The sequence below is a fragment of the Protopterus annectens genome, chromosome 13.part0 (assembly GCF_019279795.1).
Source record: "Protopterus annectens isolate FY-2018-M chromosome 13.part0, PAN1.0, whole genome shotgun sequence".
Classification (NCBI taxonomy): Eukaryota; Metazoa; Chordata; order Ceratodontiformes; family Protopteridae; genus Protopterus; species Protopterus annectens.
The window spans coordinates 702,168,766-702,193,582 of NC_056747.1; the positions used below are offsets into that span (position 1 = coordinate 702,168,766).

General features: G+C 38.1%; 1 protein-coding gene across 1 annotated transcript in view; it reads right to left on the bottom strand.

The window, feature by feature from the left end:
• Nucleotides 1-24,817, bottom strand: part of SARM1 (sterile alpha and TIR motif containing 1) — a 321,533-nt gene that overhangs the window by 57,427 nt on the left and 239,289 nt on the right. The window contains exon 7 of the mRNA XM_044054392.1: nucleotides 22,123-22,312. Coding sequence (XP_043910327.1) covers nucleotides 22,123-22,312 — 190 coding nt within the window. The remainder of the gene's footprint in view (nucleotides 1-22,122; nucleotides 22,313-24,817) is intronic.

The window sequence follows — 24,817 nt, forward strand, 5'->3', positions numbered from 1 at the left end:
AGAAAAACATATTTTAAAAAAGCGTCCAAGAATGGATATCTAACATACTTCTGACATATTTACGCCATGAATATTAATGCGCCAGCAGATTGTTAATGTCACCATGGAGGCCAGGTCTAATTTTAATGTATTAGTGTAGTACAAACGTGAAATAATTATGCTATTTGTTAATCAGGTAAGTATTTAATTACCAACCTGTTAACAGTTTGGCAAAAACTCACTTTAAAGTTTTTTTCCCAAACAATTAAGTATTTAGTTGTCAACCTGTTGAATTATTTCACAAGTTGTAGTACAATAATCCATTGTAATTAGACATGGGCCCCATAAATACCTAAACACCCCCTGTGAGAATATTATTATTCATGCAATAAATATGGCAGAAGTACATTAAAGTTCCATGTTTGGAAGCTGTTTTAAAACATTTTTCTAAAACAGTGGCTTGAAACCAACTTTTAATTTTACAGAGTGTCCACATGCACAAGGATGCATGCGAATTATTTTGAATGTTAAAATAGAATGTGGTTTCTCCACTTTAAACATGATTGTTAAACAATTGATTATACTCCACAATTGCTTTGATTTTCTCACATGGTATCCAGTCTTTCTTTGGTAACAGTGTAAATAACAGGCTTTCTCTGAGTCTTTTTACTGTGGGAGTGAGACTGGTAGCTGCATGGAATGCTTTAGGAAAATAATTCATAATAATTAAGCACGCTACAGATCAAAGCTTGCAGTTCACAAATCCTTCTAGCAGTGGTTTATGTTATATTATGTTATTTATTTATATACTGCTTGTCAACCAGGGTAATAGAATGAACCAAAAGGACCTATTTCAGCCCATACTCAGTGCTATGCCTAGGTGAATATATTTTCATTTAGCAGGGTGAAGTGTGCCAAAGTTCTTGCTCATACTGATACGAGAGGGAAAATATACAAACACAGCAAAGCAGGGACATGAATGTATTAATTGCTATCTCTGAATATAAACAATATACAGATGTAACTGCACCAAGCCCCAACAAGCAAGAGACAAAATTAGAACACTAGTATTCATTCTAGAACATTTAACAGACTCTAGGCAATCCAAACCTGCATATTAATAAGCCTCATGCATAAGCTATTAGCCTTTCAAACTCTGTACTTGTCACAACCTTTCACCATTTTAGCCAGTCAGTTATAATGCTCCCATTCTAGTTTATCAGACAAGGACTTCAAGAGAAAATAACAAGGCCCTCAGCACTTTTAAACTAGCCAACCAGCTGAGCATGGGTACTGAGTAGAAATTCAAGTACATTCTGTTAGCCTTCCACTCCACCAATCCAAACTTTATATTGATCACTGCTGCAGTAGCCTTACCTATATGGGTTATATCCTGCCAAGCGTATAACAGCCGGACAGATTCCAAACTTTCAGGGCACCTTTCACATGCCAAAACTGTCAAGCAGCTCAAGATAAGCCGACTAAAAGACAAGTTTGGGTGTGAAGCCCTTCAGGACTTTACTGCTGCCGAAGAATACATGTTTCTGAGGCTTTTGAGGATTGAAGGTTAGCTTTCTTTTGCTGGGCAGATAAGTTCCCTTTGGAGAGAAAGCCTTCCATTTTTTTATAGTTCATTACTTTCCTCTTCAGGAAAGTTATTTTAAAGCTAGGAGTGGTATGTTTTAATGGACAGCCTTCAGAGTGTAACATACTTTTAAACCGATCACTCATTTTTTTGGTCTGTTTTATAGTATAAACTAACTGATAACATATTTTCTATCGAGAAATTGTGCATAATTTCCCATTGAGGGCTACAATAGTGTTTGAAAATGCTTTTTACACTTTTGTTCTGTCAAAAAAGTAACTTCTACGGACTGGTAGTTTTATAGATATTTGTTGCATATCATACCCGGGAAGGAGATACCATTTTCAGTTTCACCATAGAAGAGATTGTTTGTCTCACAATCAGTCCTTCTTCTAGTCACAAAAAAAAAAAAAAGTTAAGCAAACACCTTTTGCCACCACAGCAAGATAGCAATTTGCCTCAGCCGCAGGTGGGTGACTGCTGTGGCCACTTGTACATCAGACCACTCATCTTTTACCCCAAATTCCTCTGGTGTAGCAACTACAGCCACTATGACCCTTGGATTAGCCATGTCCTCTGCAGCTGTTGGAGTACCCTCAGTGGGCAAGAAAGAGCCACTCTTGTTGATCCTGGGAGAGGGAACAAGTAAGGTTTCCCTGTTATGTCAGAATACTGTGCTGATCCCTGGGGAAGCAGTGGTTACAGTTAGTAAGATGGCTGACTCCATTTCTCCTCTCAAAAAGAAATAGAAAACCAAACATGCATCTACTTCTCCTCAAAGTTCTTTGAATAGGAGTAATTTACTGGGAATGACTCAGGGTTTAATTCAGGCTATTGACCCTTCTTGTACAGTAGTTTCTGGTAAAAAAGAAAAGATAAATGCCTCTTTTCCTGAAGGGATTCAAGATTCTGAATCTGAACAGGAAGATGCCTTGGTGGATTCAGGGTTTTGTTCTCAGATTTCAGATTCAGACTCAGAGGAAAGCTTAGTTTTTTATTCTTCCTGTGGGGGGTTTTCTTTCTCTGAGACTATTGCTAGAACATGCCTGTGTTTTCAGTGAGAGAAAACTGAGGTTTCTTAATCCCTCAGAAAATACTATGACTTGTTACAGAAGGATTTTCCAGAAATTATACCCATTTCTCATGTCCTGTCTGCTTTAGAGAATGTGTGTCTTTACTGCCTGCAATTTTCCTGATACTTGGCCAGATGTCCTTAGAAAGGCAAATAGGATGAATAAAGTTCCTCAGTCTTTAAAATGTTTATATACTATTCCCAAACCTGACCCAACAGCTAAAACTTTAGTTGACTTCACTGTTGCTAAGCCCTTCCAATCCTACTCTTTCTAATAAGGATGGGAATTTTTTTTCATACGTATGGGGAAAAGTGTATACTTCTGTGACTTTGGTTTTCAGAATTTTAAATTGTCAACCTCATATGTTAAAGTTTGATGTTACATATTGTAAAAATATGAGGAATGTTTTACCTATAGTTTCTTCTTATGAAGAAAAAACTGCTCTAAATAACTTAGTTTCTTCTATTGCACAGGCCACTACTCATTGTTTGCAGTGTGTATGATTCTATTGATACTTCTTCCAGTACTATGGGCACTGAGTACAGTTTTAAGGAGGTTTGCTTGGATACATTCTCAGAACCTCTCAGATTATTTGAAAAATGAGATTTAAAATTCTTCCTTAAATAGAGATTTAGTTTTTGGATCCTCTGCTACAGAGATGATCAAAAAGTGTGATGAAACAGGCAAACTGATACACGGAATCTCAAAGATTTTTCTGCCTTCCTTTTCCAAATTGTCAAATGGATTTTCTTTCTCCTCATCCAGTTTTGGCAAAAAAAAAAAAAAAAAAAAAAAGGAGTCTTAACAGAATTCAGGTAAACATACATTTAAGAAGAAGTGGCAAGGGGGTTTCAAAAACAAGTCTTAAACTTATAAAAACTAACCACAAATACAAACATTAAAAAAAGATAGGTGCCAAGGATTTTCACAGCAAATCGAAATTTTATTGAGATAAACTCTTTCGTCCAATTTCCTTTTTTATGTGAACGTTATCAGATAACCATTAAAAAGATTCAAAAGTTTAAATAACTCAAAACCCCTGCCAAAAAAAAAAAAATCATGTACTCTTTGGTTGCCAGTCATTGACTTCATAGCCCACACCCTCCCACTTTAAAACAAGCAGTCAACTGATCAGCTGTTTATTAATATTAAAGATATATCATAATTTTCATGTTAAAATTGACCTCATCTATGAAATATTTAAATATATAAGAAATTAAATACTTTACTCATATCTCTCCAAAATCAAGAAATAACAAATATTATATTAGTCAGGATTATTTAGAAGAATAAACATTGTATTAACACATACAGTAGTTGTAAACTACATTCCTGAAACAGCACTATTCTTCACACATTTTGCACTATAATAAAACCAAGATATGTTTTTGTCTTAGTATGAAAAAATAATAATTAAATGAATATGTAAATGTACATATAAATATTAATATATATCAGCTTTTCCTTACAACATTCATCTATTCAGTGATTTCATTTTCAATAAACTATTGATTGAACAGAATTCATTTAATCCAGGCCATCTGCAGGCATTTAACTTGAGTTGCCAAATTAACTCTTTTTTTCTCCAGAAAGAAAGTCCAGGGTCCTCCTCTATCACCAACCAACACTTTCTCTATCACCATATATTTAAAATGATGTCCCTCATTACTACATATATGTTTAACCAAGGGGTTGTTTAACTTATTGTTTTTAATACTGTACTGATGTTCATGAATTCGGTCTTTCAGCTTTCGTTCAGTCTTCCCCATGTAAAAACAAGGGTATGACTGACATAATGCTCTATAGACAGACCACTCCTTTAGTGTCACAATTATATTTACCTTTGATCTTACAGTGAGAATCCCTTACAGTAAAACCACAACCTGTATTAATAAAGTTGCAATATGGACACAAAACACATTTTTTCATTCCGGGGTTCCTTACTTGTTCCTTATTACTAACTTTGTCAAAAATACTCTTAAAATTATGGCCCCTCCAGAATACCAAGTTGGGTTTGTTCCCAACTTTTGGCCCTAAGGTTTGCATTCTCTTCAAGAAGTTTCCGATTCTTATGTGAACTTGACATTAGAGAAATGTTAGCAAACAATAATAAAGGTGATTTTAATGGAAGTTTAAGTAGAAATGAATGTACTACACTGGATTACCTTAAACAGCAAAATATAAGAATAATGAAACCAGATAAGGGGGAGGGTTAATTATTATGGATTTGTATCAATATAACAATAAAATGTATGAAATATGACAAACGGATACATATGAACTGGTATAAAAAAATTAACTTAATGGAGCGTACAGACAGATTAGTTCACGTATTCAGGATATGTTTATTGATAGGAGGATAGATTTAAATACATATAATTATTTAAATATGATAGCACCTATAACACCTGTAATATTCAGCATTCCCATGATCCACAAGATTCTCCATTCACCATTCTCCAGGGGCTCCTGGACCCTTCTCCTTCCTCCTCTCAAATATAGTTAGCTATGGTAATCTACCCATAGCCTGCTAAGCCTACTGCAGCAGTGATCAATATGAAGAACATAGTGTAGTTCTGTAGCCACACCCTCCCTCCACCCCCTCTTGTTTTTTGGTGTCTTTTTTTTTTTGTGCCAAGAAGTGGACATTTATTTTTTGCTATTCTTAGCATTGTCCTTTCAGGGCTCCCTCTCTCTGCTAGCAGGCTTCATGCCCAAACTTGTATTTTAGTCAGCTCATCTCGAGCTGCTTCACAGTTTGGGTGCATGGAAGGTGCCCTGAAGCTGTCTGGCTGTTATATCCTTGGCAAGGATAGGAGGATAGATTTAAATACATATAATTATTTAAATATGATAGCATCTATAACACCTGTAATATTCAGCATTCCCACGATCCACAAGATTCTCCATTCACCATTCTCCAGGGACTCATCAAGAGGAATTTTGATGAGTGGATGGGAGATCGTAGGTTTACCCCGGGTATCACTTCTGTGTCACTGTTAGACAGAAGCACAGTATTCTAACCTCGAAAAAGGGCATAGCAAAATTAATTTAAAATGGGTGGCGAAAGCCATACACACTCTGGCTAGGCTTATAAATGCCCTAGGGCAGATAGCCTAGTATGAACCTATGAACCTATGAACCTAAGATATAACCCGCATAGTTAAGGCTACTGCAGCAGCGATCATTCAAACATTTACTGTTAAGGTAAGTTCAGCTTAGACAACTGCATTATTTTCACCATGCCTAGCAGTCACACCTTTTTTGTTCTTAGTTATGTGATACTGCTGCTGGGTTGCCATAAGATCACATCCATGCCAAAGAGAGAAAGCATCACTACATTCACTTCAAAACACATGGTTAAAAGTAAATGTACACGTGATGATGAACAATTAGACAAAGTATTCTTAGCAGTTCATTAGGAATAAGGTGAATTCACAGCACCACAGATCTCATAACCTGGGCATAGTCCAAAATACAGTTCAGGAAATGGAAGCATTTAGGGATCTGGCTATCAAATAACAGGAATAATTGCAGACAGAACTGTTCTTTGAAAGACATCACTTTTAACTTAAAATACCAGAGTTTTTCATTCCCTAAATAAAGGGCAGCTCTATAAACAAGGCTAGTTTAGATAGTGGCAATATTAGCTTTTCAGCCATAAGGTTTGAGTCCAAAAAGGCCTCAAATGCATACTTCCCTTTAGGGAAGTTTTAATCATGGGATCTGTGGAGTCGTAGTATGATTAGGGTTACCACTTGTCCCACTTTGCGAGGGACAGTCCCTCTTTGGGCAGTTGTCTCCTGCAAAAAAATTGTAAAAATTGCAAATGTCCTGAGATTTTAGGACAACATTATTTCCTATATTTTATGTAATAGTTGCATAAAACAGTTATTTTGTACCTGAAACACCTAAATGTTATAAGAAACAGAATAAGCAACTAAAATGATTCAAGAATAAGCTTTTATTTAGACAAAACATTGAAGTTTTGTCCTTTGTACTAATTAAAATATATGTTTTTTTGCTGCAAAATCAGCTTTTGTACCAAAAATGTCCCACTTTGGGCATTTGAAAAGGTGGCAACCCTAAGTATGATGGAGTACACAGACTGCAGAATGATGTACTCAGAATGAAGAATAAGACAGGCCTGGTTCAAGCAAACTACTAGTTGTTGAACTATGAATAATTGTGGGATAACCTGGTATTTTGTCAGGCCCTGATGAAGCCATGTTTTTAGCTTTAGAGAGCACAGTGACAACCTGTTCTTTGGTGATAATTGGCAGTGGAGTGGTGAAGGGTATTTCTTGGGAAAGAACTGGGGGTAATGGGAGGCAAAATTTTAGCTAAATTTATTGGCCAGTAGATTTGCTCTATCTTCTTGCTGAGTGCAAATTAGAGAATATTTTACACTTAGCCAGAGATTACTTTTTAACACCTTTATTGAATTATCACTAAAGACATAGGCAAACATACATTTATAGTAAATAAACCAGGCCATATTAACATGTTCCCAGTTACAAACATTATACATCACATGTATTAATTTGTATAACTATCATCAATCCAACATTAAATAAATTCCTCAATGTCTGCCTTCCCTTAAACATCATTTCTCAGACAAAAGATTATTCTGCATGTATTGTTCCCACAATTTACATTTTTTCTATGTAATTTGTTCCTACCCTTTTCTAAAGATGTCACTTCCAGTTCTTTTATCTCTGTTACAATATTCAATACTTCAAATACAGCTGGTTTAGACTTTGATGTTCATTTTCTAGTAATTGCTTTTTTGGTAGCCACCAGAATTAAACTTAACAAGGATTTACTACGTCTATACAATTCAGATCTTGTATCCCAGCTCAAAAAATAATTTTCTTATTTACATTTTTCTAACCCAATATTTCTGTTGAGTACTTTGTAAGGGATTTTTAAAATATGCCATTTCATTACATTCCAAAACATGTTCCCAGTTACCTCTTTCCTCCCCATCACACCTCCAACATTTAGCATTCATCTAAGGAAAAAATTCTTTGAGGTCTACATGGAATATAAACATAACTATGCAAACACTTCCAAGCAAAAATTCTAAACCTTCTAGAATTTGTTGCAGATTTGGGAGCCATATATATGTCCTCTTATTGTTTCCTTGTGAATTGCTTATCCAAGCTCTTTTCCTAGACTTTTCTATCCTCCTCTGACTGGCTCCTATTTGTGAACTATTTTATATGCTGTACTAATTGTCCATTTTTAACAGCAACTTCTGTTCTGGATTCAACTAAAAACCCTACCAGAACAGGCCTTTCACTTAGGATTTCCATATTCCTTTCTCTTTGCCTATACTCTGATATCAATCCCTGATAGGGAAGGCAGTCTCTAGCCTGCAGTCCAAATGTCTACTTGGATTCTTCCCATTCTATTACCTTTCCCTCCCAAATTATTTGCTCCCATTACCTTGGTTCCTTTGTCAGTTTTCTCCAGTACATTTCAGCCCTCTCTTGCCTATTTTCTGTACCTCTATTCCTATTGGCAAAAATCTCCTTTCTCCAGTCTCATGTTGGCTACGTTGTCAAAATACTTTCTGCTACCAATATTCTGTATGGCTGTTGCTATTCTCTTTAAGGATCTGCATCCAAAAAAATACTTTCTCCTTATTTTCTGAACCCTCCCAAGCTTTATCATCATCATCATCATCATCACCACCACCGCCATGGTTCTGTCACCAGTCATTTGTCTGATCTAGACCCTCCTAAAGGATATCTACATTGTTGGGGGATTCAATAACTACCCCAGCTTGCAGTCATCAGCAAACTTTGTCATCTAGAGGCCTTCCGCATTAGCCTTGACTTAAGAGAAGTATATTTCAAAGAAGAGTGGTTCCTGCACTGAACCCTGTGGCACAACAATAGTAACTGGCCTCTTGCTGGATCTGGATTCATCTAGTTATCATGTATGTATTGTGTCCATGTGGTGGTGATGTAGTGATGTGGTGATGTAGGGAGTTTGACTAGCTCCCAGGAGTTTATTTGCAATACTTGAGTGGGGATTATAGAAAAATAGAGGCAGGGGGTAGGTAGGTGTGGTATGTACTTTTTTTATTGTCATCCATGGCCTTAGTAACTTTCTCAAAGAACCAGATGATGTATGCAATGCATGATTGGGTGAGGACCAACTTTTAATTGGTCCATTATTTCATTATTTATCAGGTCCATGATTATCCTTTCAGGTCCATGATTATCCTGACTTCATATTTACAGGGCCTCCTAGTCAAGGGGTTTGTAGCCTGTAATTTCCTGTCATGAGATGGTTTGTTGCTATGCTCCCTGTGAGTGTTGCCTCAGTCTATATTAAGAAAATCAGTCCAGAGAGATCCTGGTTAAATAGAGATCCTGGGCCTTAAAAGGGTCCTGGGCTATTTTGTCAGGTCCTGTTATATCCATGTTTTTAGCTTTTATATTTATAGTGACAGCTTTCTTTAGAGACAGCAGTGCAGTGATGTTCTTGGTGATGGCAGGAGGTGGAGTGATGACGGTATCTCTTGGGGAGAACTGGGGTAATAGGGAGGCAGAATTTTAGCAAAATGAGCCTTGCCATCTATAGGTGATGCTACACACACAACTTTGCCATTGTTAACTTGGGTGTTTTGAAAAAGACTTATAGTTATCCTTAAAATGACTTTTTTAGTTCAAAGTCTGGGGATTAGTTTTTAATTTATTTCAAGGGAGACTGCTTTGTGATCTGATCTTATCAGTGCAGACATCACACAAGTGGGGGTGCAGTGCTCTCCCATATTTCAAGTACCAGCAGATGGGCTCCCATTTTGCTTGTGTAGTGTGAGTGTAGACTAGCTACATTTACAAAGAAATCTTTGTGTCTGTGTGTGTTCATGTCGTGTATGCCTCCCAATTAATGGAGAATGGAGGTAGTTGGGTCTATATTATATACAAAAAGAACAAACTTTCAATCTTTAATTTCACCCTATCCAGTTTAACGCTGAAAACGAGCGTTATACACAAATTTTTTTTTTTCCTAGGCAAAACATTCATTGTTCCAAAACACAACACAGCAACACAAAACAACTAAACAAAACAAGCACACTGAAGCAATCTAAGCGAGTCTGAGTGGACACATTAAACTACTGGAATCGAACTGCTGCATCCATTTTAGTTCCCCATTTTTTTATAAGTTTTTCTGTACATCTGGACTGCCAAAGGTCCAGAGAGAAGAAGAAGGTGAGTGTGTGAAGCCCAAAAGTCTTTAACGCACAGTCTCAGACTCAGAGAAAAGAAAACTGAGTTGATCCTGTTTCAATTTTGTTACATCTCTTGTTCTTTCCTTCTGGTTTGTTTCTTGCATTTTATTGTACTTATCTAAAGTTTTGTTGGCGTTATTATGGTAAGTTGTTTTTTATTGTAAAGTTTATCTCTAGAATGCAGGGAAGTTGTGAATTATAAGATGGGTGGGGCAGTGTTTGTTTATAATTGGAAGTATTTAATTTGTATTTTTAAATTGGGCTTGTAATACTGTTTACTATATTTTATGTTTCAGAACTCTCGAAAATGTATTTTTAATGAAATTTCAAACTCTTGGTTATTTGAGATTTTCCAGCTGGAATTTAGTTTGGGTCGAGTTCTGCTGTTTTTGGCTTGCTCTACAAAAAAAGTTCTCTGGTCAAAGATATTTGAGGATGTCGTGATACCGTAGGTGTGCGTAATTGTAGGTTATATAGCTATGCAACTCTGTTGTGATGTCAGCGCTATTGGCTGATTTTTGCTAATCATTCTTTTGCTATGGTGTAGTACAAGTGTTATGTCTGCATTGGTAATGAGTGCCATGTCTGTATTAATAATGCAGAGTTGTAGTTTACTAGTTAAGCGACTAACAGTGGTCTGCTTTCAAGGCACGGTGAATACAGTTCGTCCATGGGTAGTATGGGTTTTATGTGCAGTAATAGTTCTAAAGTCTTCTGTGACTGAACCCCACCCTTAACTGGTGGAAGTGGGGTGCATCATCCCCCTGCGTTAGTTATGTAACCAAACGAATCGCCGCCCCCTCCAAAAAATACAAGCACACTTGGCCTGGCCAAAAATCAGTGTGTCTTCAGATAGCTGTAGATTTTTGTGAGAATCATGTAGAACCTTAAAGAAGATGGTTTGCCATTTGTTGGGGGAGAGGTTGACTGGAATGCCCTTTTTTTTTTTTTTTTTTGCTCCTGTCTGGAGATGTATTCTTCCATTCGTTCAGGCTTTATGCCATACACAATTAAATTCTGAGTGTATAGAAAGGTGGGAGTAGTTGTGCCTTGTAAGTGCAGGCGAAGCTAAGGCAATACTTAATGTTTGTGTTTCGTTCCTTGTATAAGGAGCTGTGATATCGCCAGTGAGTTGCTTACTGTACCTCTCAACTGTACAGATTTTCACAGAATGTCCAGACTTTGGCCTCATACAATACTTAACGTTTGTGTCTCCTTCTTTGTGATACCACCAGTGAGTTGCTTACTGTACAGATTTTCACAGAATGTCCAGACTTTGGCCTCATATTTTTGGTCCATTTTTCTTAAAATTGGAGTTTTATGGCAAATTACTGGTAAATCATTTAGGACTGAAGTGCAAAGATAATGATAGATGTTTTTAGTTTCAGACTTCATATCCTTCAGGAAATTCATACTAATATAAAACCTGTTATTTTATCAATTTTCTAAGTTTGTAAGAGCAATATTTAAATTTTGTCCCTATTTTTGGGTGTCTTTGTCCCACTTTTATTTATGGGTTTGGCCAGATTTCTTGCTCTAAGTGGTTGAGAGGTATAGCTGCTTACTAATTGCTTTCCTTCAGCCCACTCAAGGGGGAGCAGAATTGTAGTAATGTGTAATTCCTTACTACTTTGTCTGTATTTTACAAATCAGAAAGAAGTCTGCTCGCAAATAGGACCTTAACGCAATTTTATTTAATTTTATACAGACAAGTAAAACAGCGTTTTCGCTACTCTCACTAGGTAGCTTCTTCAGAGGCTAAAAAGGGCACGAAATCAGCGCTCTTTAAATACTGCAAGTCCTTATGAATAAGACACTTCTTTCTGATTTGGAATCCTTGTGGCTACATTGGTGTGTGGATTTACCTAGTTTGTTGTCTGTATTTTACATAACTCTGCCTTTGCCCTCCAGAGCTGAGGACAAAGCAGGATATAATGGGATGGGGAGGGGAAGCACACAATGCAATACCAATACTCAAGTAATGTAAGACATTGTATATAGAATTGGCATTCATCTTGCCTAGAAAAAAACAACATGAGTAGTATGCTGATTGTAGTCTAGAGCTTCCCTCTGTGTTCCACTTACAGAAGGGGTGGTGAAATTTACGAGCCTAAAATGGGAAGGTAGAATAAACAAAACATTACAATTTTATAAAGCATATCTGCCTCATTTGGATCCCTAATATCTATTAAGGTAGTAACCCTTGTGGTGAACGCATTGTGTGTTACAGAAGACGTGGAAACCAGTAATTACAAATATTGACAGCTTTTACTGTTCATGGTAGTACTGTTGCGATTTTTGTCTGGTTCTTTTTCCTTTGAAAAGTACGTCCTATAGGTTTCCATTTATGGGTTTCTTCTCATTTGTAGAAAGAAGACTGAATTTGATTAACTGTGTGATGCTGCTGACTTTATCATAGAAACTTGTACTTGATTAAAATTTATAGGCTTTAGAAGTTTAAAAATTGTTAAAGAACTGCAAATTAAATTTGCCTCGGTGAAAGTGTGTGTGGTTGGGAGGGTGCGTGTTGACCATCAGGTAAGCCTGTCTGAGATTATAAGATGCAAGTAAGCTTTAATAAGCATACTGTTAAAGAGTTATCAACATTGAAACCCTTTTTGTTGTTGCCATGCAGAGAATATTTACATAACTAGATAATGTATAAACCTTAGATATTGAAATGCATATGACAGTATTTGTAACAAAGGACAGGATTACAGTATTTTTCAGATGCTCATTACATTTGTTGGAGACTTGCAGTCATCTTTTCAGGTTCTACCCGTAAACTAAACAGAATGCCAGTCTATTGTGTGGTCCATAACCTGTGCAGCAATCCTTTAAGCAATTTATCTTGAGCTTGTTTCTTGTTTGCTGTTCATTTTTTACTTTGATCATGTTTTCCCTATGAAACAATTAGATAGTTGTTGTCAGTCAGCGGGTCTTTTTTGGATAAGAAACATTTTTACAAGTGGGGGTGTTACAGAGATTGCTACTTTCAGCATGTTACTTGGTACTTTTATAAAGCTGAATATAAATTATAATTAGAACTGCAGTGCGAGGAGAAGTGCTTTGAGTTGAACGCTGCTTGATTTTTTTATACTTGATTTTGAATGGCATACCAGTAATGTATTTGAAAAGTAATTTATTTTTTCATGCCTCACAACTTTTTGTTTCCATCTAGATATTAGGTAAGCTGTCATGTAGCCAATGCATTCTTCTCCACTTCATTTTGTTATGATTGGACTCTCATAATGATGGTTTGGCACCCAGGGCGGCATATTTAATTAAACTCCCAGTTTTTGTGGTTTTTGAGCATAGCTTCGCCCCTTTCTAGTTGGCCACACCACTTTCCATTGGCCCCACCCATTCAGCTGTCTCCTGCAGCCCCCCCCCCCTCTTTGATTTGAAGTCACCAGCCACTATTGGGAATCTCTAGTGTGTTTCCCCAGCCTATACAGACCAGGCTACTACCCACTGCCACTAGATGGAAAAATCCTCTGTCCTCTTGATGTAAAAAGAGCTTGCTGCAGTGTAAAAATACACTAATTTATCCAGCTATCTATACAATGGATTCAGTGCAAGTAAGCAGTAGAACAGACAATGAAAAGCAAAATGCATGGTTTTTTTTCCCAAAATAAGCACACAGAAAGGCAAATAAATAATTCAAGATATCAACAGCAATGTAGAAAGGGAGGAGCTTATAAAGCTCAATTTACAGTAAGGGTGAGCAGCTTAAAAATCCCCAGTGGGGAGTCACCAACAATGTTCGTAGTTTTTACAGGCCTTGAGTCTTATCAGAAAAGACAAGGACACTGATAAACTCTGTATTTAAGAATCATTCAAGAAACAAATTAACAATGAAAAAAAAAAGAATGTAACGTGCAGCCTGGGTAATTTTTTTGTCAGCCCCTCTAAATAATTCCTGTTGCTTCTTACTCATGTCTCTTTTTCTGTTATTTCTACCACATTTTTAAAATCCACTTTCATTTTATCACACTCACTAACTATACCTTCTGAAGACATTTTTAATTTCCCTAATAACTCTTGAATAATTTCCATTACCTATTCCTTAAATTCTTCTCTTTTTAACAGGTAGGTAAGGCCACACCAGTGTCTCATTTTTACTACATTACCCTGTATTTTTATCTTACTTGTTATTGACACATGATCTGAAATAGTTATTGGATGCGTTTTGAAGCTTTCAAGTAAACGCACATGTTCCTCTGAAGTATGTCTAGCCTAGTCAGTTACTGCACCTCCGGGAATAACATGTAAATTCTTTCTGGGCTCCTACTACTGAATCCATGTCTCCCATACCAAATATTTTTGTTTATTTATTTATTGACATTTGTTGACTGGGAAAGTCCACCAGGCTTGAGACCCATTTTCAGTGGAGTTCTGGGGAGAAAAGCTCCAAGTTACATGAAAATCATTACATAAATTTGTAAGGAAACAAAATTATAATTATAAAGCAAGTGAAATAATACAGAAAACTATCTGAACAGCAAATTTCTTCAGAAATCTACACTCTTTTATTATACTTCCCCTTCTAGGTCCCCCAAATACATCCTCACTGTTGCAAATCAAGTTCCAGTGCCCACCTACAAGTAATATTCCTAGCCAAAAGCTGATTATTTCTCACTAAATTTTGTTAAGCTCCATAACAGCAGTTTTACATGGAATATAAATACATGCCTGCATAATCCTTCTTCTTTACCAGAAGTTCCTTACTACTACAAATCTACCATTATTATTGTTTTTCCCTCTTCTATCACTATTGGAGCTCCTGTAGCAGTTAGTGTAAGCAATCCGCATTTCTTTTGTTCCTGATATTCTGGCTGAATATCCATCCTGAAATCCTTTCTTTATCAAATTAATATCCTCACTTATTTCCAAATGTGTCTCTGGTAGCATTGCTATTTGCACTGTGTGTTACTTAATGTAATTCACTGTTCTTACTTTTTTTCTAGAATTGTAAAGCCATTCACATTCCAAAATAATATGGATAGTATAGACATTATGATAAGAAGTTATTATTCCCACATACAACATATGATAGCTTCTTTTAAATGTCTATTTCCAGCTTTTGTTTTGGGGGATCACTAATGTTCATAGCATTATAGTTATATACTAGGCCAATGGCCCATGGCCTTTAAAAGCCTAGCCATGCAATCCAACCTAACTGTGTCCCTGTGTATGTGCCTCTCACCAGGCTGGATAAGGGGAAAGTCATGGTTAGTTGTCTGTCAGGTGCCAGAATCTGCCATATCACATATGCACTTAACTCTGTCAACAATAGGTACTGTTATGACTCTGTCATAGTCCATGTTGGCATAAATGACTTGAGACATACCTCCCTGGACTATATGAAGAGAAACATGATTGAGCTCACTGATTACGTGTCCTAGGCAGGTATGTCCCTAGCCTTAAGCAGCATACTGCCATCACCCGGAATGATGCCTCAATACAAACATAAAATGATTGACTTTAACAATTGGCTTAGTTTCTGGTGTCATTCTAGGGGGATCCAGTACCCAACAGCCTGGGAGGATATGATTGACAGACCATGATGCTTTGCCAGAGGTGGCCTGCATCTGTCTCACCTGGGCTTCAGGCTTCCTGCAAAGGGTCTTGCCTCCACCATAGTGTCTTTTTTAGGAAAAGTGATTAGGTTAAAACTGCCAACATAAAAATTTAAACAAAACACAAATTAAAGGTCATGCTGCTAAACGCTAGGAGTCTAAACATGAAACTGCACTCATTGCAAGCATTCTTAACTTTGGAAAATGCTGACAATTGTGCAGTCACAGAAACCTGGTTCAAAGCTGCGGAGAGCAGCCCAACCTCACCTGGTTACTCATCCTATCATACATTCCCCAAACTGTAGGCAGTAAAGCCAAAGGAGGTGGAGTTTCAATATACTTTAAAGACATACACACCTCCAGGCTGGTCAAACAGTATGCCACACAGGAGACACTCCAGCTGCAGTTAACCATTGACAAGACCCCTATTCAAATCATAGCTAGCTACTGGCCCCCCAAATCTGACTCAAGATGCCCAATCTGCCTATTTGGACCTGTTTGAATCTATCAAGATTCAACCCTTTACCCTGATCCTGGGTGACTTTAGCTACCCAAACATAGACTGGAAGAACTACTTATGGCAGAACACAAATGCCCAGAGATTCCTAGATTTTGTCAATGCAAATGTCTTGGAACAGCTAGTCGATACCCCCACAAGAGGTGAAAATATCTTGGACTTGGTATTAACCAACATGAGTAACCACTGCAGCATCCCTACAGTATCATCCTTCCTGGTTAGATCCAACCATAAAGTGGTCACTTTCAAAGTCACCATCTCGCCCAACCCCCCCCCCCCCCAGCTAGGAGCAGACATAAAAACTTCTCCAAAGCTGATTACAGCCTCCTGAGGGATGGTATAAACAGCTTCACAGCCTCTTCCCCCCTGTAGGAACTGGCACCAATATCGAAAACTACAACAAAGCACTATACGAGCATTTATACAGATGCACGAAATAAGGAATATCTGATAGGACTACATTGTCCTCCGCAAGGAAGAGTAATCCTGTCTGGTGGACATCTGCAATAAATAAACTCTATAACAAAGGGAAACAATTGCTGTCCAAGACCAAGAAGGAGCAGGTGCCCAATTGGTAGCAATATCTCCTTAGCCTGAACAAGCAAACAAGAGCACTAGTGAAATCCTCCAAACCAAACTTTGAGTCCAAATTGGCCACATCTACTAAAGACAATCATAAGGCCTTCTTCACATATGTCCGCAACCTCAAAGGAAGCATCTAGATTTGTTCAGAACTGGTGGTCAAGGACACCACATATACAAATGCCATAGATATAGCAAACTTGCTGGCTGACAAATTCAGTGAAAACTTCAACCTTCTGTTCCACTTGTCAGTAAATCAGATATAAGGAGAAGGGGGCAGGTACTAGGCATGTCCTAAGGAACAGGTCATCCCTGCTCTCTGAAAGGCAAAAAATACAGCCTCCATAGGACCAGACAACAACCCAGGCTGCATCCTATGGGAACTCAGACAGGAACTTGCAGCACCGTTACATGCCCTATTTAACTAAAGCCTGCCTTCATTACAGCTGAGTGGAGGACAGCCACTGTCATTCCTGTGCACAAAGGTGGAGCATCTACCGATCTAGGAAATTATAGACCCATCAGCCTAACTAGCCTGATCTGCAAGGCCATGGAATGGATTATCATGGACCTTGGCAACCTCCAAACACTTGATCCCACACAGTTTGGCTTTGTCAAGGGGAGGTCATGTCTTCTAAATTTGGTCGACTTCCTTGAGACAGTCACCAAAGCCATGGACAAGGGGAAGATGTTGCACACCACCTCCCTTGACCTGGCCAAAGCCTTTGACACTACTCTTCATTCAGGCATAATAGATAAATTCTCTCAACTAGGCAAACTGGCTCACTCTTTGCCACCTCAAGCAGTAGACCTGTAACATGCGGCGTACCCCAGGGTTTAGTCTTGGAGCCTCTGTTATTTGGGATATAATTTTCTGAGGTGCAGGCCAAAACCAGTGGGCTATGGCTGACCAAGTTTGCAGATGACTGCAAGGTGGGTGCTGTCATCAATTTCCCTAGTGATGTGGAGATCCCCCAAGAGGGTCTCACTCAGACAAATGAATGGTGCTAGAAACATGGCCTCAAGCTAAATACCAAAAAATGCATCATCATCGCCTTTGTGGAGAGTGACATCCCCACAAATTATCACATTAATAACAACATCCTAAGCACAGAAACAGTGAGGGATTGTAGCAACCTGACTTTTGACCACCATGTTGCTTCCATTGTATGGAAAGCCTTCTACATGGCCCACTTCATAAGTAAGGGTATCTCAAGCAGGGGCAGGGAAGTCATAACATCCCTGTATTCTTCCTTTATAAGGCCCACTATTGAGTACACTGCCTCTTTTGGCACATACCTGACAAAGCGCATGCAGCAACTGGAGAGATGACAGAGGTTCCTCACCAGGAGAATCCAGGGCCTCAAACATCTGCCATACACAGATAGGCTAAAAGTCCTATCCCTCTACTCAGTTTCATACAGATTTCTCAGAGGTGACCTTGGTCTGGCATACAAGGTGATCATGGACCCCACCTTGATGGGACTGCTGCATATCCGCAAGTCAAGCTCCACTCAAGTAACTCACATGCGTGGCCTCAACCTGGTCTGTGACATCAACAGGACTTGTTGGAAGGACAGATTTGTGTCCCAGAGACTCCCCATCTATGGAAAAGACTCCCTCTCCACGTCAAGCAGAGTACGTCTTTACCCCTTTTTAAGAGCAACCGGGATAACTGGATGGGAAACAGGAAATACACCCGTGGGATTCCACATGTGTCCTTGTTGGACAGGGGCATTGGGTGCTGACTTGTCTAAACATGGGCTAAACTCTTGACTAGGCTTATAAGGGCCTCAGAGCCAATAGCCTAGTAACCTCGTATGATCCTATGATTAAGAGGGCAATGTTAGTTAGCAGCTTTCTATAGGTTATGTGGGGGGATGCTAGTCTGAGCATTACTGTCTGCCTCTGTCTGTCAGAGACATGGAGGCCAGACCCTGGGTGAATTTCCAATTTTCTATCCACTGGTCAAGGTTAGACTTAAATAAGGTTAGGGATGGACTCTGCTTCACATGGAAGTGGAGCCTATTCTAGAGCATGCGGATCCTCTGAGACACATATCTGTCTCACCAACATGTCTTATTTATGTCACAACAAAATGTAAAGCCTTGGCTCTAGTGATTCTGATGCTTTTCATTTTGTGGATATGCAAAAGGTCCATCAGAGCTGGATATGAGGATGCCTTGTATGCCAGGCATAGATTGTCTCTCAGTAACCTGCAGGCAAAAGAGCATAGTGATAGGGCTTTAAGGTGATCCATATAGGCCACTGTGCTGATACCCTGGATTCTCCTAGAAAGGAACCTTTGTGGGCATTCAATCTGTTGCACATGTTTGGTCAGGTACATGTCGAAGGGGGCATTATACTTAATGATGGGTTCTGATAAGGGGTGAACAAAGTGGCACTATAACTTCCTTGGACATGGATGCTATGCCTATACTTATAAGCTGAGTGACATAGAACGTTTTTCTTACTACCTTGGCCACATGTTTGTCAAAGGTCAGATTACTGTCTACATATGTTCAAAGATCTCTGACTAATGGTCATCTCATACGGATGTCTAATTGAGGGATTAACTACCCTGGTGGCAGTACCTCTCAACATTCCCTGATTGGTGAAATAAATTTGCTTCTGTTCTGCCTGGTGTACAGTGAATAATATTTTTTCAGAAACACTCAACGGTCTTAAATGTTTAATACTTTGCCCTTCTGCAACAGTTTTATCAGGATTCTGCTGGTATGATTATATTTTTACTAATACAGGTCTTGGTTGCTTTCTCATGTCCAGGTTTGGAAAATACACATGATCTGCCCCTTTGATTAGCAAATCCTGCTGTAGAATACCAGTCCAGATGCTTACTTGTACTTTTATAAAATCAGTACAGTCTGTTCCTACCAGTTTCTCTGATACAGCAGAACATCTCATGTTTCCCTATGTGCTCTGTCCTCTAACTCTACCATTTTTGAAACACTCCTTGAGCAGTCTCAAACTCAGCCAGCCTTACCCTCAGTTTGACTTCTGATTTTTGCAGTTTTATCAGTTCATCTGCTGTTTAAAGTTTCTTCTATTTTTTTCCAGCTGTTTGTTATTTGAGTTGATATACTCCTTTAATGTTTCATTTATTTTAAACAGCTCTGAGCACATTTGATTTATTTTTTCCTCTAAATTACTGGAAGCCATCTCTTGCACCAAGGGTTGAGCTTGAAGTGTCTTTTGCTGAGCAGCTACAGGATTCTTCACAGTCAGTGTTTTCTCTTTACCTTTTTCTAGTTAATTTTCTTTCAAGTTTTCTAAGTTTCTTCTTTGCTAGCATCCAGGCAGTGTACTTACTAGCCAGTAACTGAATTTTACTAAACCTGGTGAATTACTGGCCTTTATCTCTCAGTTTCTTGTTCACACTGGGAGAGCTGAAAACTGTTGACCAGTGTGCAGCCATCTTGGAAGTCTCCTAGCCAGAGATTATTTAGTTGAAAATCATCTAGCAGACTTTAATATGCGAGTTGATTACCATCTGTAAATAATGAACTGTATGGTGCTGAGTGCAAATCTCTTGAGTTCTGAAGGTCTACAGTTCAGAGGTTCAGATTAGATACTGATCTTTGTTGCTCAGTAGTGTTTTATAAAGGGAAAGAGCTGTAGACTAGCAAGACAGTGGGTGCACAAACACCTTGACTGGTAAATAGGACACAAAAACAGTAAATATGTAGCATCTCCATTTCAAGGATACAAAATATCAAATAAATCCACCATCCAGCAAACAGGAATACCACCAAAAATAAGGATATCTACAAGGTATTTATTAAAATACTCAAAGGTTGCCATAAGGTTCAGTAGAGCTGTTTCTGTCTAAACCACACCTTCCTCAGTACAAATGAAGAGATCATTGCTTCAATAACCAAACACCTTGACTCTTTAGGGCAAGTTGATGAGCATCCACAAAGCCTTGTCTGAAGCATGTGTTGTGAGTGTCACACAGTAAAGTGGAAATGTTATCCCTGTACCTAGGCTGAGAGGCTGTGGGCACCACAACAAAATCATTTGCAGTTGCTTGTATTAATGGGAGGGGCTATTGTAAGGAGTATGTGGCCAGATTCCATAATTTTTAATAGGAACTCCTATGCTGTTCTCCAGTGAAGTCTTATACTAAGTCCCATAAGAATGCATATGAACTCTAGAGTCCTGCTGTATTGCCCTAATAGTTCATAGATATTGGAATCTCCTTCATTTTCTCCTGAGGATGAAATTTTATGTTGGCTGCTGAATGCAAAACTGATCCTGTGAACTGTATCCTTTGGGGGTGGAAGTGAAAGACTTTTCCAGATTTATTATAATCCCTAGAAACAAGAACACTTGCTTTACCACTATCATGTCTTTTTTCCATTCTTGTACTACATTTTTAGCAGGTTTCACAGACAAGGTCTTAATATTAATGTAGGCATCCAGAATCATAGCCCTACTTATTTTTAAAAAAATAAGACCAAAGCCAACAAGTGTTCTTATAACTAATAGCTATAACCTTAGACCTAAACAGCACAATAGAGAAACTTCATAACAAGAGAACATGACTAAACTGTAGTGGTGACCATTTAACAGTTTCATTCCAGTTCATAAACACTCTCCATCTGGCATATCATATGCAGAACAGAGTCTCTTAGCCACTGTACTGACAGATGTACATTTCATAAACAGAAATGTATGCCTTATGGAGAGTGCAATGTAGTGAAATATATGATATAGATTGAGAATTCAGTATGTAACAGTAAGGGAGAGTACATAGTACAGTACCTGATGTATTCTGCATGTGAAAGTACCATAACAACTTGCAAAAAGGGAAATGAAAGGAAAGAAGGAGGAAAGGGCTGACATTATCACAGCCTGTGTGCCCTATACTGTAAAAGGACACAGAGGGCTTATGCTAAGGGTGAAAGAAAGAGCACACTGCATCATAGCATGTCTCTGTTGAATTTTAAGGAGGGCATGCTGAGACTGGGAAGTTATAAAGTAGAGGTGTGCACAGCTGGTTGTAATACATATGTTACTACAGAGAGGGAAAGATCCATCATGTGCTGCCCAAATAAAAATGCATGCTTCAGGGGAAATCACTACAACCCATAAGAACATGTATTAACAAATACAGCTAGAGATGACATCTACATAGCTAGTCTGCAAACAATATTAACAATCATATTGTACAATCCCTCAAAATAAAAAATGAAAAGTTGCATGCTTAGCAATCCATCTAAAGAAGACAAAAAATTCCAGCAAACTTTATACAGTGGAAACAGTCATCGTTAGCAACTTCAAAAAAGCAAAAAAGAGCAAGGGGGATTTACAAAATAGAGAGCTATTGCTGCAAGTGAGTAAGAAGCATGAATGATTTACTGCTTACATAATCATGGAAGGTAGATACATTTTTCTCTCTTTCAGGGAGTAACAGAATTTGCAGCACCTTGCCAGATTTTCTCTATTCTTATTTTGTATCTTGTACAGAAATGCCCCACCCACAAGTGATGCAACACTAACCCTGAATGTGAAGTTTGGTATTAGATCCATACCTTATGTACCCAGTCTTTCATCTCTTCATCCCCCATGCAGTTGGTAAGGGCATTTTCTGATAGGACCAGTACGAAGTTCCTTGCACTTTTAACACTCTGAATCAGCTTGTCTTCAAATTTTCCAGCTTCTAGCTTTTCTACGTCAATGAAGACAGTGTACCCATGAAGCTGGAGATGGACCTTTAGCAGGCTAAAAAAACAAAAAGAGAATGCATTTTCAGATGCTTTTGTTTATTTTTATTATTATGAAGGCTAGGAAATTAACTTTTCTGCCTGTCACTATTGTACTGATTGCAGTGAGATTTAAGACAATGGCTGACTAGCTACAAGCATTCTACATTATAATCAATGGTGGGAAAAAAACACATCCTTTATCAGTTTACAGCCAAGAATCACATCTTTTTCTTTAAGAAATGGGTAATTATTTCATACTTCATTTTAAATGCAGTTTGTAAAGAGTTAAAGTTTACTGTTGAACAACATTTTAGTGCCCATCCACTGTTGTCAGATTAGAATGCATACAGTAGATAATACAGGACATTTGAGTGAAACATCATGATGGAAAGTGACTTGGTCTCAGGGATGTCATCATTCTTTTTTATGTCTAACCCATGGAAAAATGAAGACCAGATAAATAGTAAGTTAATGTCATTTCCTAAACTTCTTTCTTTTTCAAGCAGTGCTGCAAAATGTTTCATTAGCACTTTTTTTTAGGAAGTTCCAAGCTATATGTAGATTGACTGTAATTCAGACCATTGCTAGACTCTAAATTACAGAAAAAGAAAGGAAATGTTAGTGTTTAAGAAAAGCCTAAACTCAGGATGTCCAGTACTTGGGCTAGCTATGTCAGAATGTGATCTAAATATGATTTAAAAGAGTAACCAACTTTGCAGAAGATAGCTTAGCTTGTTAATTGTTATGTTTCTGGTGGTCTAGAAGTTGATGGTGCATCAGAGAATGGTGCATGTTCTGCATTCTAGTCTGCAGATGTGGGAAAAATCTGTAACTCTCGTTTTAAGGAGCAATCAAATTCAGAAGGACTCCTCGTATAATTTATTCTCTCCTACGATATCTTTTTCATCTCTCAATGCAAAGATGACAGTCTTGATGGTCCTGGGACATAGATGGTTTCTGCTGGAAGTCTGAGAATCAGAACTAATAACTTTAACTATGGAATTTGAATTACAAACAAGAAAATGTATACTAAATCCAAGGATTTAACATCTTGGTGCATTCCCTGGGTCTATGTTTGGCCATCGAATGAGCTAGCCATCGAACGGCTGAGCATTGAACAATAAGCATCGAAAGTTCATTCAATGAACTTTCATTTCATCGACAGGTAAGTAACTACTTGCCCAACACTTCCTCATCTTACACAAGGAAGTGTTTTAAACTCACCAAGGTGGGGGGCTCTGCCCCCCACCCCCCCCCCTTTACTATATATACCAACTCTGAGAATGCACTACTGTGGAGAAAAAGGTTTTGAAACACTTCCATGTGTGAGATGGGAAAGTGTTGGACAAGTAGTTACTTAACCTGTCGATGAAAGGAAAGTTCGCTGGGTGAACTTTCGATGCTTATTGTTTGATGTTCAGCCATTCGATGGTTAGCCCATTCGATGGCTGACAATAGACACGCACTCCCCCAACTACAAGATATAGACATTTCAAGGTTAGTACATAGCAAAGGTGTGTGCTTCGGTGGTGTAGTAGGCAAAGCCCCTTGCAGGAGTGCTTGAAAGGTGTGACAGTGAGTTTTGGATTTCCCTGTTTTTCTGTTTGAACAGCAGTTTAGTTTTCAAAGTCTCAATGCACTGTCAGGTCTCACACTTCTAATAGGGAGACAGGTACAGCTCACCCAATCATACTCTCATAAGCAAGCATCCAATCATGGAAGGTGTATGTAATCTAAAATTCTGTGACTATATGTTTTCTACTCCTAGAAGAAGGCTTTGAGTTAGTTGTTTTTGCTAGCATGCAGGGTTGAGGAACAAAACTGTTGTTTTTCTGTTTTTGTCGCAGACAGGTCATCTGTCTCTGGTCAGAGGTTTGCCTTTTTGTCAACTGGTTAAGATGTTTGTCTCACAATTCCAGTATTTGAAATTCAAACTTGACTTATTTTCATGGCCTGAATGGAGTTAGGATATGTTCAAACCTATCATGTATGTGTGTTCTGAATGTATTTTAGTTTCTTTATAGTTTCTTCTAAAAGACATGCTACTGACTACCTGTGCTTAATTATTTCTGTATGTATATTCTGCATACACACACACACACACACACACACACACACACACACACACACACACACACACACACACACATACACACACACATACACACACACACACACATACACACACACATACACACACACACACACACACACACACACACACACACACACACTGTAGCCATCATCTTGCATATAAAATTACAAGTATTTTAACTATTTTTTAATAAAAAAATCTTGGTTTGTTCTTTTAGGATCATTTACGAACAAGGCACTCACCTTTGTCTGGTTCCAATGAGTTTTTTAATGAATTTGTTAACTGGAAAGTCTACTAGGTGCATACTTCTCAACTTAGTAGCATAAGAAATCTGAATAAAGCCTGATATAATGGGGGGACAAAGGTCCAAAAATAGGGACAGATTTTAAATATTTTTCTTATAAACTTTGAAAATTGATAGAATTT